This window comes from Entelurus aequoreus, linkage group LG02 (genome assembly GCF_033978785.1).
Source record: "Entelurus aequoreus isolate RoL-2023_Sb linkage group LG02, RoL_Eaeq_v1.1, whole genome shotgun sequence".
NCBI lineage: Eukaryota > Metazoa > Chordata > Actinopteri > Syngnathiformes > Syngnathidae > Entelurus > Entelurus aequoreus.
Genome location: NC_084732.1, coordinates 60,607,415 through 60,621,536, shown reverse-complemented (window position 1 = coordinate 60,621,536; position 14,122 = coordinate 60,607,415). Strand labels below are relative to the sequence as shown.

Here is a 14,122-nt window from a genome sequence, read left to right as displayed (position 1 = left end):
TGAGAGAGAGAGAGAGAGAGAGACGGAGTGAGAGCGAGAGAACGCCACTCTGATTGGCTGCGGAATCAGCCAGAGTATGGGTGTCATCTCTATCACAACGACGCGCTGATAGGCTGTTACCACCTGGGTGATACAGCGCTCATGCCACATGCATGGAACCTTCGCTACATGCACACAGTTGTCTGGTATCGCTACTTCGCTAATTGTTCACTGGTGGTCAGTCACTGAATGTGAATCAAATCACAATGGCATGCTCCAAGTTGGCTCAGGCTGGTAGAAAAAAGGTGGACAGGGAAGACTGACGTTTCAAGGAAGAATGGACAGAGCAATGTTTTCATCCTACCTACTGCAAGTACCAAACCAATGTGTCTAATATGCAACAGTACTGTTGCTCTGGTGAAAAGTGAAAATCTGAAACGTCACTATCTGAAAGAGCACCGCAAATTTGAAGAGACATTTCCTCATGATTCAGAGCTAAGAAAAAAAGAAATCATGAGGCTGAAAAAGTCATATGAAACATCAAGCAAGATTTTTGTTAAATCTATGACACCACAACAAATAGCAACAGAGTGCTCACTCAGAGTGGCATGGGTTTTGGGTAAACACAAGAAGCCATTCTCTGGTGCAGAAATAATTCAATAATGCTTGACTGAAGTGATGGGTGCCATGTTAGAAGGCAAAGAAAAGGAGGAAATGACAGCTAAAATAAATCAAATCCCACTCTCTGATGCCACAGCTACCAGATGTACTGAAATATTTATTTTATTTCAGTTCTTATTTTTGTTTCAAAGAAAATCTTTAATGTATTTTATTGGATATTTATTTTATTTTTGTTAATTTTAAGAAAATGTTAAACTACTACCTACCTCCTGCCAGGGGCGCCGCTAGGGATTTTGGGCCCCCTGTATTATAATTTCATCATTAGGGGCCTCTCTGGGCCCCCCTCCATCATGGGCCCCTAGAATCTGTCTCCTTTACCCCCCCTTTTCTGCGCCCCTGCCTCCTGCTACTATATAAGTTTGACCGATAATAAACGGACCCAGCCTGTTTCAAAACAACATTTGTGGACCTTCAAGATTTGTACTTGAGGACCCCTGGTATACACAGTCAAAAAGGGTTCATACTAAAAATATTGTCTTGTCATTTTTATATAACAATAAGCGAAAGGGACATTTCAAGCGTAATAAGTATAGCCTAAGTATTGGTCAAAGAGAAAAGTGGACAAATGGAGTGTAACATTTTCAAGATTAATAGCCCAATTCCCATTTATTCAAAAGATAAATGTGAAAGCTGTGTATCAAGTGTCAGTGCTCAAGGAATATAATACTCTACATCACCATGAGACTTGTCATGCCCAAAAATACACCTTGCAAGCACACTAAAAAGAAATCCAGATTTACAGTAAAAAACTGGCAGGTCAGTCACCAAAACTTTTCTGTAAAATGTTAAATGGTTTTCCACCAAATTATTTTAAATTAAAAAACATTTACAGTAATTTCAAACAGAGCTGCTATTTTTACCATACAAATCTTAGTTTTACAGTACATTAATGTAAACAGTAATACTTATTTTAACAGTAAAATCTGCTGCTGGCTAACCTGTATGTTTACCGTAAAATCTGAATTTTTGCACAAGACATGGCATGATTTTACTTTTTTTCCCCACATTTTAAATACCTTAAGTTTTTTGAATGCGAGAAAATACTAAAGAAATCGAATGTTCATGATTGATATTTACAAAACCCATGAATATAAAGACCAATACTACATTTTTAGGTTGTGTTAGGCCTGGCTAGTTTTTTGTTGCAGAGTAGAAAAAAAGTAAAGAATCAATTTTTCTCCTCTTGCTCAGCACCAGCATACTTTTTGCCCCCCCAGGAGCTTCCTTGGTTCCCTTTACTTCCTTAGCGGCACACCAAGCAAAACATGGCTAATGCTAACAGGAGCATGACATTTGTTCCAAAGAAAAGGAAGGTCCTGTCAGTAGTCAGTTTTGCGGCAATAGGTGTGGAACTACACATGGTAAAGTGGTTTAAAAAATAAAAAGCAAGGCAAACAAGACAAACATTAAGTTTTAACTTTATTAATCTGATTGCCAGAGATTACTAGAATTTGCAATTCTGATAGGAATTACGTGTGAATGCCCTATATTTGTGAGCCGCCAAACCGCTAATACGCTTGAGTAGAACTGAAATGCTTGAATGAGTGGAGTATGGACTCTTCTGATTTGAACAGTTCAAATCAGAAGAGAAATGTGGGATATGCAGTCAGTTGGATATTTCCCATTCATTGTCAATGGAGAGAAAAATTACCGGAAATTCCGGGAAAACATGTTTTGCGTTTGATATGGGAAGAGCCACGTGGGTGGATGGTTGAAAGTTCTGAATCTTGTTATTGATTTAAATTCGATGTCCCGCCCTCCACCGTTTGAACAAATTACCGTAGAAAGTCTGTGAGTGTGTCACATCCAGGTTGCCGGTTACCCGCCACACTATCGAGCTACTGCCACTGGTAAAGTTACTAAATATGTCAGACCTTAGTAAATCTGAAAGGCGTCGTTATGATTCTTAACTTATTCATGACAGAGCCAGGATTTGTATCGGGGATGCCTTTGAAAGATGGACGATTGAAGGCGGAGAAGATTTTTTTTTATCTGACGCCAAACTTGCCAATTTCCTCCTTGAGAAGAAAACGTAAATGCCTTACTTACCTATTACTTTTAATAAATGGCCATTTGGCATGTAAACTATATCAGTGGTCCCCAACCTTTTTGTAGCTGCGGACCGGTCAACGCTTGAAAATTTGTCCCACGGACCGGGGGGGTGTTTTTTGTTTTTTTTTACAATAGTGTGCTTACGGACTGTATCCCTGCAGACTGTATTGATCTATATTGATATATAATCTATATATTGTGTTTTTTATGTTGACTTAATAAAAATATATATATATTTTTTTTTTATTATTATAATTTTTTTTTTTGTGCGGCCCGGTACCACTGAACTATATTGTCCAATACAGCCTATGATCTTGTCTAACAAAGCTAATATGTTTATGCAACGAATGTTTAGTGTGATGGTACTTAACTCCTAGTCATTTTTCCCGGGAGACTCCCGAATATCAGAGCGTGATGACACTGCTTTTGGCGCCCTCTACAGTCTGCCCTAACAGTGTACCTGCTCGACCACACGTAGAATGCAGTTTCAGCTTGCTCACGTAAGTGACAGCAAGGCGTACTAACTCAGCAGCCACACATCTTACACTGACGGTACCAATACCCAGAGTCCCATGCAGCCCTAACTCTTCCGCTCAACCAACGCACAGAGAAGGGGGGGGGGTTGATGTGTGGGGGGATTTGGTGGTAGCGGGGGTGTATAATGTAGACCGGAAGAGTTAGGGCTGCATGGGATTCTGGGTAATGGTTGTGTTGTGTTGTGTTACGGTGGGATGTTCTCCAGAAATGTGTTTTTCAGTTCTTTTTTGGTGTGGGTTCACAGTGTGGCGCATATTTGTAACGTAACAATGTTAAAGTTGTTTGATACGGCTACCGTCAGTGTAAGCTGTGTGGCTGATGACTAAGTATGCTTTGCAGTCTCCTGTGTGTGCAAGTAATAACATGCAACACGTGGCTGGACTGGCACGCTGTATGTAAATGCTATAGAGGACAATTACTGCAGTGCAATTAGGGAAAGCCCTTTATTTAGTAATTAGAGTGTAAATAGGATTATTTTTTCCCTGGGAGTAATCTATGAGGGACACTGAGATCCATAAATCTCCTGGGAAAATCGGGGGGGTCGGCATGCATGTAGCTGAGCCGCATCAGAGTGGTCAAGGAGCTGCATGCGGCTCCGGAGCCGCGGGTTGCCGACCCCTGTCCTAGTGTAATGCTTAGCATGCTAGCCCGGTCAATGACAGACGTATAGGCTAACGGAGGAAATATATGCCCGTTAGAATACACATTGACAGGGCAAAATATCTTTGACAAATAAAACCTATGTGGATATTGGTAGTGTCAGTGCTAGTTTCGTTCTCAATATGCTCATACACTGAGGAAATGGGTTCCAACATTAGCAGGGCTGTCATCATGGCAATGTGAAACGTATGGAGACAGCCAAATCACATGATAAAATAATTCCTCTTTCATATTGTGGACTACATGTACCCAGTTATATGGCAATCTGAAACAGTAGCCAATAGGCATACCTTGGTAAAATGTATTTTTGTTTTGAGCGTACATGAGGCTGCTAAGCATGCTCTACTTATTTTCACCAGTATAATAGAATAGAAAGTACTTTATTAATAATCCCTGGGGGAAATTCAGCACCACAGTTTGCTCACAATAGACAACACTTAGGTATTTTTTCAAATGTGAATAATATAAATACAGTCTATTATACAGCATTATTCACATGTGAATAAATACAGTCTATTATACAGCATTATTCACATATGAATAACAAATACAATCTATTATACAGCATTATTCACATGTGAATAAATAAATACAGTCTATTATACAGCATTATTTACATGTGAATAACATAAATAGTCTATTATACAGCATTAGCAGAAGCTGGCAGGGTTGAGCAGGGTGAACAACCTGAAGCTGAACCAGCTCAAGACCCAGGAAGTGATCTTGGACAGCAGGAGGAGAAAAACTACCATACAGCCCCTGTACATCGACGGGGGCTGTGTGGAAAGAGTCTCATCCCTACGTTTCCTGGGAGTTCACCTGGAGGAGGACCTGTCCTGGAGGACCAACACCACGGCCATCGTCAAGAGGGCACAGCAGAGGCTCTACTTCGAGAGTACTCAGGAATCTCCACCTGAGACAGGATCTACTGGTGTCCTACCGCTGTTCTGTAGAGAGCATCCTCACATACTGCATCTGCGTATGGTTCTGCAGCTGCACAGCAGCAGAGAGGAAAGCTCTCCAGAGGGTCGTCAACTCGGCCCAAAAAAATCATCGGGTGCCCCCTCCCCTCCCTGGAAGAACTGTACAACTCCCGCTGCATGAAGAAGGCAGCCAACATACTCAAGGACCCATCCCACCCCGGCAACAGCCACTTCGATCGGCTGCCTTCCAGCAGACGTTTCAGAACCATGCGAACCCGCACAAATAGACTCAAGAACAGTTTCTACCCCAGGGCCATAACTGCACTAAACGCAGCTGGAATGTACAAAAAATTTTTAAAAAATAAAAAAATAAAAGCTCCCTCACGTGCAACATGAGGAAGCCACCGGTCAATCACGATCCGGGACTGTGCAATCAGCGATTACACGCCAACTAGACAATATTTATCATATTTATTTACATATTTAATCCACAATAAAAAGCCGGCACAACATAGGAGGTAGGAAATGCTGACTCCCACCCCTTCAGCACACTGGGAACCAGCATTACTCCTCTCTAGTCAGTTCACTAGTCACTTTATACTTTTTACTGTCTCGTTTTTTTACATTGCCTCTTAGAGTGGTCATAGGCCATATTGCATATTGTGTATATTGTGTTGTTTTTGTATATTGTGTGGTTTCTTCTTTTTTTTTTTTTAATGCAAAGCACCTCAGGGAAGCAACCTAAATTTCGTTGGACCTGTACATGCACAATGACAATAAAGATCATTCATTCATTATTCACATGTGAATAACAAATACAGTCTATTATACAGCATTATTCACATATGAATAACAAATACAATCTATTATACAGCATTATTCACATGTGAATAAATAAATGCAGTCTATTATACAGCATTATTCACATATGAATAACATAAATACAGTCTATTATACAGCATTATTCACATGTGAATAACATAAATACAGTCTATTATACATTTAAGTACAGTCAAAAAGGAACATATGCATTATACAGTCTGATGGCTGTCGGTATGAAGGACTTCCTGTGTCGTTCCGTGTTGCATTTTGGGAGTATGAGCCTTCCACTGAACATGTTCATTCTCTCAGCATTGCTAGCGTTGGTTGTAGTCTGTTTTGTGATAGTACTCAGTCAATCAATCAATGTTTATTTATATAGCCCTACATCACAAGTGTCTCAAAAGGCTGCACAAGCCACAACGACATCCTCGGTACAGAGCCCACATACGGGCAAGGAAAAACTCACCCCAGTGGGACGTCGATGTGAATGACTATGAGAAACCTTGGAGAGGACCGCATATGTGGGTAACCCCCCCTCCCCTCTGACAATAACCATATGATTGCCATTTGTTGTGATATTGTACACAGGCATGACTTACTTCTTCCTAAAAATAGCCTAATTTCTGTGTAAAAAGTGTTTGTTCGAGATTTGTTATTGACAAAACGCTTGTCTATTCAGCTAATACGGTCCTAGCACCTCAACCCCTAGTACCGTGGTTCTTAACCTTGTTGGAGGTACCGAACCCTTCTTTAGTGAAAAATAAAATGTTTTTTTTTTCAAATTCAAGACAAAGTTATAGGTTTTTGGTAACACTTTAGAATGGGGAACATATTCTTAAATAACAAAGACTTAATTTAGAGTTATTTGGTTAGGGTCAGGGTTTGAATAAGGCCATGCCGAATAAGGCATTAATAAGTACTTAATAATGACTAGTTAAGAGCCAATATGTTACTAATTTGCATGTTAATAAGCAACTAATTAATGGTGAAAATGTTCCCCATACTAAAGTGTTACCATGTTTTTTTACTGGTTCAAACAAAACCAACAGTGCATAAACTCACAACAAATTACATACCTGCAAACTAGTCAGCTGTTGCCGTATCCGTAATACGCCGATAGGGAGAAGTTTGTATTTACACGATGAGTCGGGTGTGTTTTGACCTCCGCCGAACCCCTGAGGCCGACTCCCCAAATCCCTAGGGTTCGATCGAACCCAGGTTAAGAACCACTGCCCTAGTAAGAGGCAGTGGAAGTTTGAAGTTCCTAAGAGTAGCCCAGTCGATGGAGCTGGATTCGGCTCCGTATCTGGCAACCTCAGTCAGGGAGAGGGGGAGCAGACTACAGAATTTGACCGTGATTGCTGTACCGTTTCTGGCCAGATTTTTCACATATGGCTCCTTTAAATGTAGATTAAAATCATCACAGAACTTTACCTCCATAAAATAGATAGTCCTACCTGGAGAAAACGATCAAGGACCGCGACTGAGAGATACAAGGTCTCCTGCAGCAGCTGGAACCTGGAACTAACTTGGACCATCCAGTCGATGAGAAGCGCTCGCATGTGATGTGTAATTTCGTAACCTTCCATGTAATTTGCACGAACAGCCTGCTGCACCTGTGCAAAGAAGAGCAACACCGAATTCAGTGTAATTGTTCTATTTTACAAGGCAGGCAGGAAAGTGGATAACCTCCAGCTGGCGCAGATATCCGTAGATGTCTTTCACATATTCTGAGCAGAGGTGAGGCATGTCACCATCCTCTTCATCAACATCATGCACTGGGAGCATTGCGTTGGAGAAAGCCTGGCACAGTTCTTGCTCCTCTTCCTCCTTCATTGACACATCAGCTGATATCTCTGGAAGTGGAACTGTCGGGGCTTGAACCTTGAGTGGGGCCATTGGCTGAACTTTGGCTTTCTGAGCGCCACAGGCCTTGTTTCGTCCAACCTGGAAGGCAAAAGTAACCTACAGTTACAGTAGACCTACGAGTCATACCTTCAAAAAGGAAACTATAGAAATTAAAAATTTGTGACTCAGTGTAGAGCCATATAGATGAAGACTGGAAATAGCCATTGTTTAAATGACTGGCACAAGGAAGACAATTGTGTGCATACAAACATTACTCTACTCAGATTCTTGGGGCGATGATTCGAGTCACATTGATTTTAGAGATCGACCTATTATCGGCACCTATATTTGGCATTTTGAAGAAGGGCTTTTCAAAATTTGAGTATTGATCATCCATCCATCCATTTTCTACCGCTTATTCCCTTCGGGGTCGCTGGAGCCTATCTCAGCTACAATCGGGCGGAAGGCGGGGTACACCCTGGACAAGTCGCTACCTCATCGCAGGGCCAACACAGATAGACAGACAACATTCACACTCACATTCACACACTAGGGCCAATTTAGTGTTGCCAATAGTAATATATAACCTCTATTGTTACCATTGCTATTATATCAACTGTAGCAATTTTTTTTTTTTTAAATAAATAAATCCGACGGACCTATTTAAGACTAGTCAGTTTGGCTCAGATGCAGTCGCACCCCTGTCCAGCATTGGCCCACCCACAGCGCCATTTGATTGGTTACACAAACTGCGCACGAGTAAGCGGCAGAGCCAATCAGAAGCCAAGGTCTTGGTTCAATCAGTTTACATTTAAGGGAGCTAAAATAAAATCATTGAAATTTATAAAAGGGATGCTACTGTGCTCAAGAATTCCCTGCATTTACTTTTTTTTTTTAAATCAACATGCATATCAACAAAGTTAAGCATTTGTAAATGATTCTAAAGCAAATGTCACTTCCACTGGAAATGAATATCGTCTCAAATAGTAATCGGCCTCCTACACCACTAATCTGTATCGGCCCTGAAAAAACATTGGTTGCTTGATCGATTCAGATTCTAAATTGATAGTGAAGGGATTAGTGCATTGGTCAGTAGTTAGGCTTCAGGTGTTGGCGTAATGTGTGGGCTTTAGGCAGGAATCTTTGGGCACCTCACGATTCAGGAGTTACAATTTGATTACAAATTGATTATTGATGGATCTTTAATTCATGCATTCTAATGCAGTTGTACATTAATTTTGTTTCACTAAATAAGCGTTTATCACTTGCAACTTACAAAAACAGTGCATTTGTAATAAGTTAATTACCACATTTATTAAATTAGTGGAAGTGTGTGCAAAACTGGAACATAAGTGCTCTAAAATAAAGACGCTGGTCGGTCTGTGAGGTGGCTTGCTGCAGTCAGCCAAACTTTAGAACAGTTTGCATTACTTTAAGGCCTATAACAATAAACTTTGATAATCACAGGTGTCAAAGGGCTGCACAAGCCACAACAACATCAGACCTCACACTTTACAATGAATAACTCGATTGGAGTTTACTAATCCATTTTACAAATCGTCCATGTCCGAATTGCAATGCATCTAAAAATCGATTTCCCCACTTCTAGTGGGCTTTGGTATTTCTTATGCAAGTATTCCTGGAGTGCGTTCTACATTTTGCATAATGCAAACTGATCATTCAAAAAAATTAAAAATAAATGCATCATCCCAAGCACGCCCAAACATTTGTCTTCAGCAAAGGCTGACCGGATGTTTTTTTCCCCCTGTTTTCCACGCAGAATATTACCAACAATCTATTCAAGGCAGTGTTACGGATGTGCAATTAGTGAACGAGACAACGGCGACTAATACAAATCTTGACTCCATTAATAAAAAATAAAAGTAAATTGCGCATTTGAACGACTCATTTACAATGAGCACATTTATTGCTTGAAATTTGAATAAAGTCAATTAAGGCCAGTAAAGTAAGTTGATGTTAAAGACAGTGATGTGCGGATCAATACAGCCGATACCAGATCATTAGCCTCTAGTATAGATTCGCAAATCAAAATATCGATACTTAGTTCAAAAGGTGTCAGAACTTTTTCCACCAAAAGGCCACATTGATTTTTTTAAATTCTAAAAATAGATGTTAGCTGTGTATTATAGCTGACTAAGCATATCATTTCTCATTACATACAGATATTGCCCTTACATTTGTACAGTTTTATTCCCCTTTGTATAATAGAATAAAAACTGCATACGTTAGTGTCAAAAATTCTGTCTGTACAAACATTTGAGTTCAGTTACACATGTATGTTATTATGGCTGTTGTAATTCTAATTAAGTTCATATGTATTTTTTTCTTAACCAACTTTGAATTTTAAAGAGGTTCAAATATTTTGGATCAGGGGTATCTAAGCTTTCCACCAAAGGCAAATTTATTTATTTAAAAAAAAAAAAAGGTGCCATATGTAATAATTTCATGTTAAGTTATTAAATTGCCCTGACATGTCAAAAGACATTAGTAAATCATGTTCTTTTCGAATACCTCCATAACTGATAATGGTAGTTGAGCAGGGATATGCTCAATTCATAATTAGATTTACAGCCCCGAAATGTTTTTTCATTTCATTTCGATGCCCCGCCCTCCACCATTTGACCAATTACAAAGTCTGAGTGTGTCACATTCAGGTTGCCATTTACGCACCGCCATCTTCGTCTAGCTACTGCCACTGGTAAAGTTACCAAACATGTCAGACCTTAGTAAATCTAAAAAGGCATTGTTACAATTCTCAGAATTATTCATGACAAAGCCAGGAACAAAACGAGGATTTGTATCGGGATGCCTTTGAAAGATGGAGATGATTTTTTCTTCTTCATCTGATGCCAAACTTGCTAATTTCCTCCTTGATAAGAAAACGTAAATGCCTTACTTGCCTATTACTTGTAATAAATGGAAATGGACATTTCGTATGTAAACTATAATTGTCCAATACAGTCTATGATCTTGTCTAACAAAACTAGTATGTTCATGCAACAAATGCTTCGGAGCGAAGCACCATCACACTAGTGTAATGCTTAGCATGCTAAACCGGTCAATGACACATCGACATACAGGCTAACGGGAGAAATATATGCCTGTTAGCCTGTATGTCGGTGTATTCCAACTGACAGGGCAACATAAATTTGACAAATAAAACTTGTGGATATGGGTAGTGTCAGTGCCTATTTCCTTCTCAATATGCTGATACACTGCATTGCAACATTAGCACAGCTAATTGTGGTTTCTGGTACGGTATGTGCATGACGCACATATGGGGTGGTATTTGCTTGGCACAATATAATGCATTACATGTAATGATTTTCTACTTTGTGTATTGACATTGTAGTAGGCTATATGATTTATGCCCAACGTGTTTTTTGTGTAACGTGGGTTGGCTTATTGAATTTCACTCTGCACTGAAAGATGGTGATATGCGTACATGGAAGAGAATGCAGTGAGTCAGGTTGAGTGCAACATGGAGTTCTGCTGAACGAAATGTGGCGGTCATTTTACTGTTGGCCTTGGCTTGCCATCAAAGTAGGCTTATGCGATATAGAACATTAGTTTGACGGTGGTCCATGCGGTCAAACTAGACATTTTAGCAGGGTAATGCCAACAATCTGTCCCGACTAAAATATTGCTGCGTAACTTTACAAATACCTTTGGCTAATAGACATCAGTAAAATGTGGCATAATTACTTAAACTATCTTGCAAGAAGCATAAACAAGAGAAACCTACAGCGTAGGACTTGTCGATTGCCATTTGAAGTTCCTTGTAGTAGGATTCGGCTGCGTATCAAGAGTGGGAGGAGACTACATAATTTTGACCGTGATTGCCAGTGTTTGCGTTAATGCACTTTGTGTCTTTACGCATTGAAATCAGAAAGGACGTGAAATACTGGAAGTAGACGCGTCCCCAGGACGCAGATTTTGTTATTTTTTTACCGATCATTGCTTTCCGCCTGTGTTTTGTCGGGGTGATACTCATCTTATTTTGAAGATGTTAAGATAAACTGTCACTCTGTACAATTATAACCAATTATGAATTTCTTATTGAATTTGAACACCTCAGTTCCAAGTGAATGAAGGGCATTCTTACTCAGCCATACATGTCACACTAAGGGTAGCTGTATAAACAGTGCCAACACAGGTCATAAACATGTGCCATATTATGAAACCATACTAAAAAACAATGACAAACATTTCGGGAGAATATTTGCACGGCAACACAACAGAACAAATACCCAGAATTCCCTGCAGTACCAACTCTTCCGGGACGCTACACTATTTTATTTGGTACAGAGTGTTATTATAAGTGAGCAGTAGATGACAGTCAAACACAAAAGATAAGTCTCAAGTAAACACCAACATTTCATATGTTCCATTGAAAATATAGAACATTACACACAGCCTTTGAAAATCTATCAAAATGCTTTAGTGCAATTTGTAATATAAAAGTGTAAAGTTCTTATATCTGTCAGTAACTTGCCATGAAAGCGCTAAAACATACCAGTATAGTGAGTTTACATTATTTCCCCAAGGAACTTTAGTTATTAGAGAGTTCCGGTCGGATGGTTTTTCACGGAACACATTTCCGGTGTGATTGTGAGAAGATGCTGCTTCGTTATTGATTTAAATAGAGTCTGAATGTCTTTAAAACAGTTAGCTCCATCTTTTGACACTTCTTCCATTCCTGTCCTTGCATGCTACACCGCTACAACAAAGATGACGGGAAGAAGACGCTGTCAAAGTGGAGGCACGTAAATAAGACCACCCACAAAACGGCACATCCTGAAGAGACGGTCAGAAAGCGGCTTAAAGATGATCTGTAAAACATCTATGCAACATTTTGACCAAATAACCACCATTACATGTTATGTAGACCACAAGGAAGTGGTTTACATTTGGAAAAAAAAAAAATCATAATATGACACCTTTAATGCGCCTTAAAATCCGGTGCACCTTTTGTATAAAAATAGACCTCAATAGACACGCTCATTGGCAGTGCGCCGGGAAAATACGGTATATTTGCCAGGTCAAATTATTAGTCGACTTCAAAGGATTGCACTTTCTGGTAGAGTTTCTTTAATTTTGATTAGCCAAAAGTTTTACCAATCACAAATTCTGCATTTCCGGTATTAGGACTCCTGGGTGTTATTGTTTGTCTTGGCGAGCAATTAAATGAGCAATTAACCAAAGAAGCGAAGCTTCAATGACAAGTGGCTTCAGGAGCTGGCTGGCTCACTTATGACTATGGAAAGACATTTTGCACGCCATGTAAACGGGCTAATAAAAAGAACACCTTTACGACTGGGTGCAAAAAGTGGGACAGCATTTTTATGACTTGATGGGGTCCCTGGGACCTCTTTTTGAATATTCCTAGCGCCAACACTGTTTGCAGTACAACTTCTGGCCACATTACTACATATGACACCTTTAATGTTAGATATATATCAAAGATAAAAATGTTATAGGTGATTAAGTATTTTATTAGTTTAAAAATGTATTCCCCCCACCCCCCATATTTAGATTTGGGGGAATATTTTTTCATGTTTTTTTTCTTGTAATAGTAGCTTTTATTATTTTACTCATTTATGTTGTGTTTGAAACAATTTGTGTACTTTGCGTTTTCTATTCAATTCGCTTGGCTATTATTTACACCACTACTTTAATATACTTTCAAAATACATACATAACGCTGTATTATTTTTGCTATGAGATATGATTTTTTTAAATTACACAACTTTTTACACTTTGACAAAGTATCGTTATCGGGTCGGAAAAGGTGAAGGTTTGAAAAAATACCTTGGTGACAACGACGGTTGCAGGGCGGTTTGTAATCTCTCCGAGAGCAGCTCTTCGCGACCCAGCCGTTGTAGTTTTGCCCTTGACAGCATTGTCGGCGACTGGAAGCAGCTGAAAAACATCACAACATATCAATAAAGACTACTCAAAAATAAAAAGAGTGCAGCAACTTAAGTAAAGCAAAAGGACAACAACGACATGTGGGCATTGTTGGACATAACCGAGTGAGCGAGACAGCATTAAGTTGACATATGATTGAAGTACTCACCACAGGCGGTGCATGCACAGAGGACATGTTTAAAACTTGCTATAAGCGTCAAAAGACCAAGATAATAAATCCAAAGCAGATGCCCGTTTTCAGCTGGTGGCAGAATATGAAGTTTACAGTTCAACCACTAACACAACGCTCCACGACGCCACTGCGCATGAGCAGCATTCAAATAGCGCAGCGTCAAATTTGATTGGACAATACTTCAATAGGCCGCTCCGGATTGGTCGAAAACAGCTGTTAAAGGTAGCTTTTTGAAAACACATTCACTACAGGTAACACGTTAAGATTAGGGATGGGCGATACCACACTTTTAGGATTCGATACGATACCGATACTTTTTCTTGCATTTTCATCGATACCGATACAGATACCAATACCATTAATTTCTTATTGGCAATTTTTGTCAGTCAAAAATATTATTACTATTGTTATTATTTAAGACAAATCACAAGACAAATACAGACCATTTATACCACATTTATTATGGTCAATATATAATAAAAGTAAAATTAAAATA

At 39.5% G+C, this 14,122-nt stretch overlaps 1 protein-coding gene across 2 annotated transcripts in view; it reads right to left on the bottom strand.

The window, feature by feature from the left end:
• Nucleotides 1–13,760, bottom strand: part of ccnb2 (cyclin B2) — a 31,264-nt gene extending 17,504 nt beyond the window's left edge. For both annotated transcript variants that reach the window (XM_062030407.1, XM_062030408.1), the window contains exons 1-4: nt 13,603–13,760; nt 13,335–13,445; nt 7,344–7,601; nt 7,112–7,270 (exon numbers count right to left, since the gene is read on the bottom strand). In XM_062030407.1, the coding sequence (XP_061886391.1) occupies nt 7,112–7,270; nt 7,344–7,601; nt 13,335–13,445; nt 13,603–13,629 (555 nt within the window). In that variant the 5' untranslated portion in view covers nt 13,630–13,760. The remainder of the gene's footprint in view (nt 1–7,111; nt 7,271–7,343; nt 7,602–13,334; nt 13,446–13,602) is intronic.
• Nucleotides 13,761–14,122: the final 362 nt, after the last annotated feature.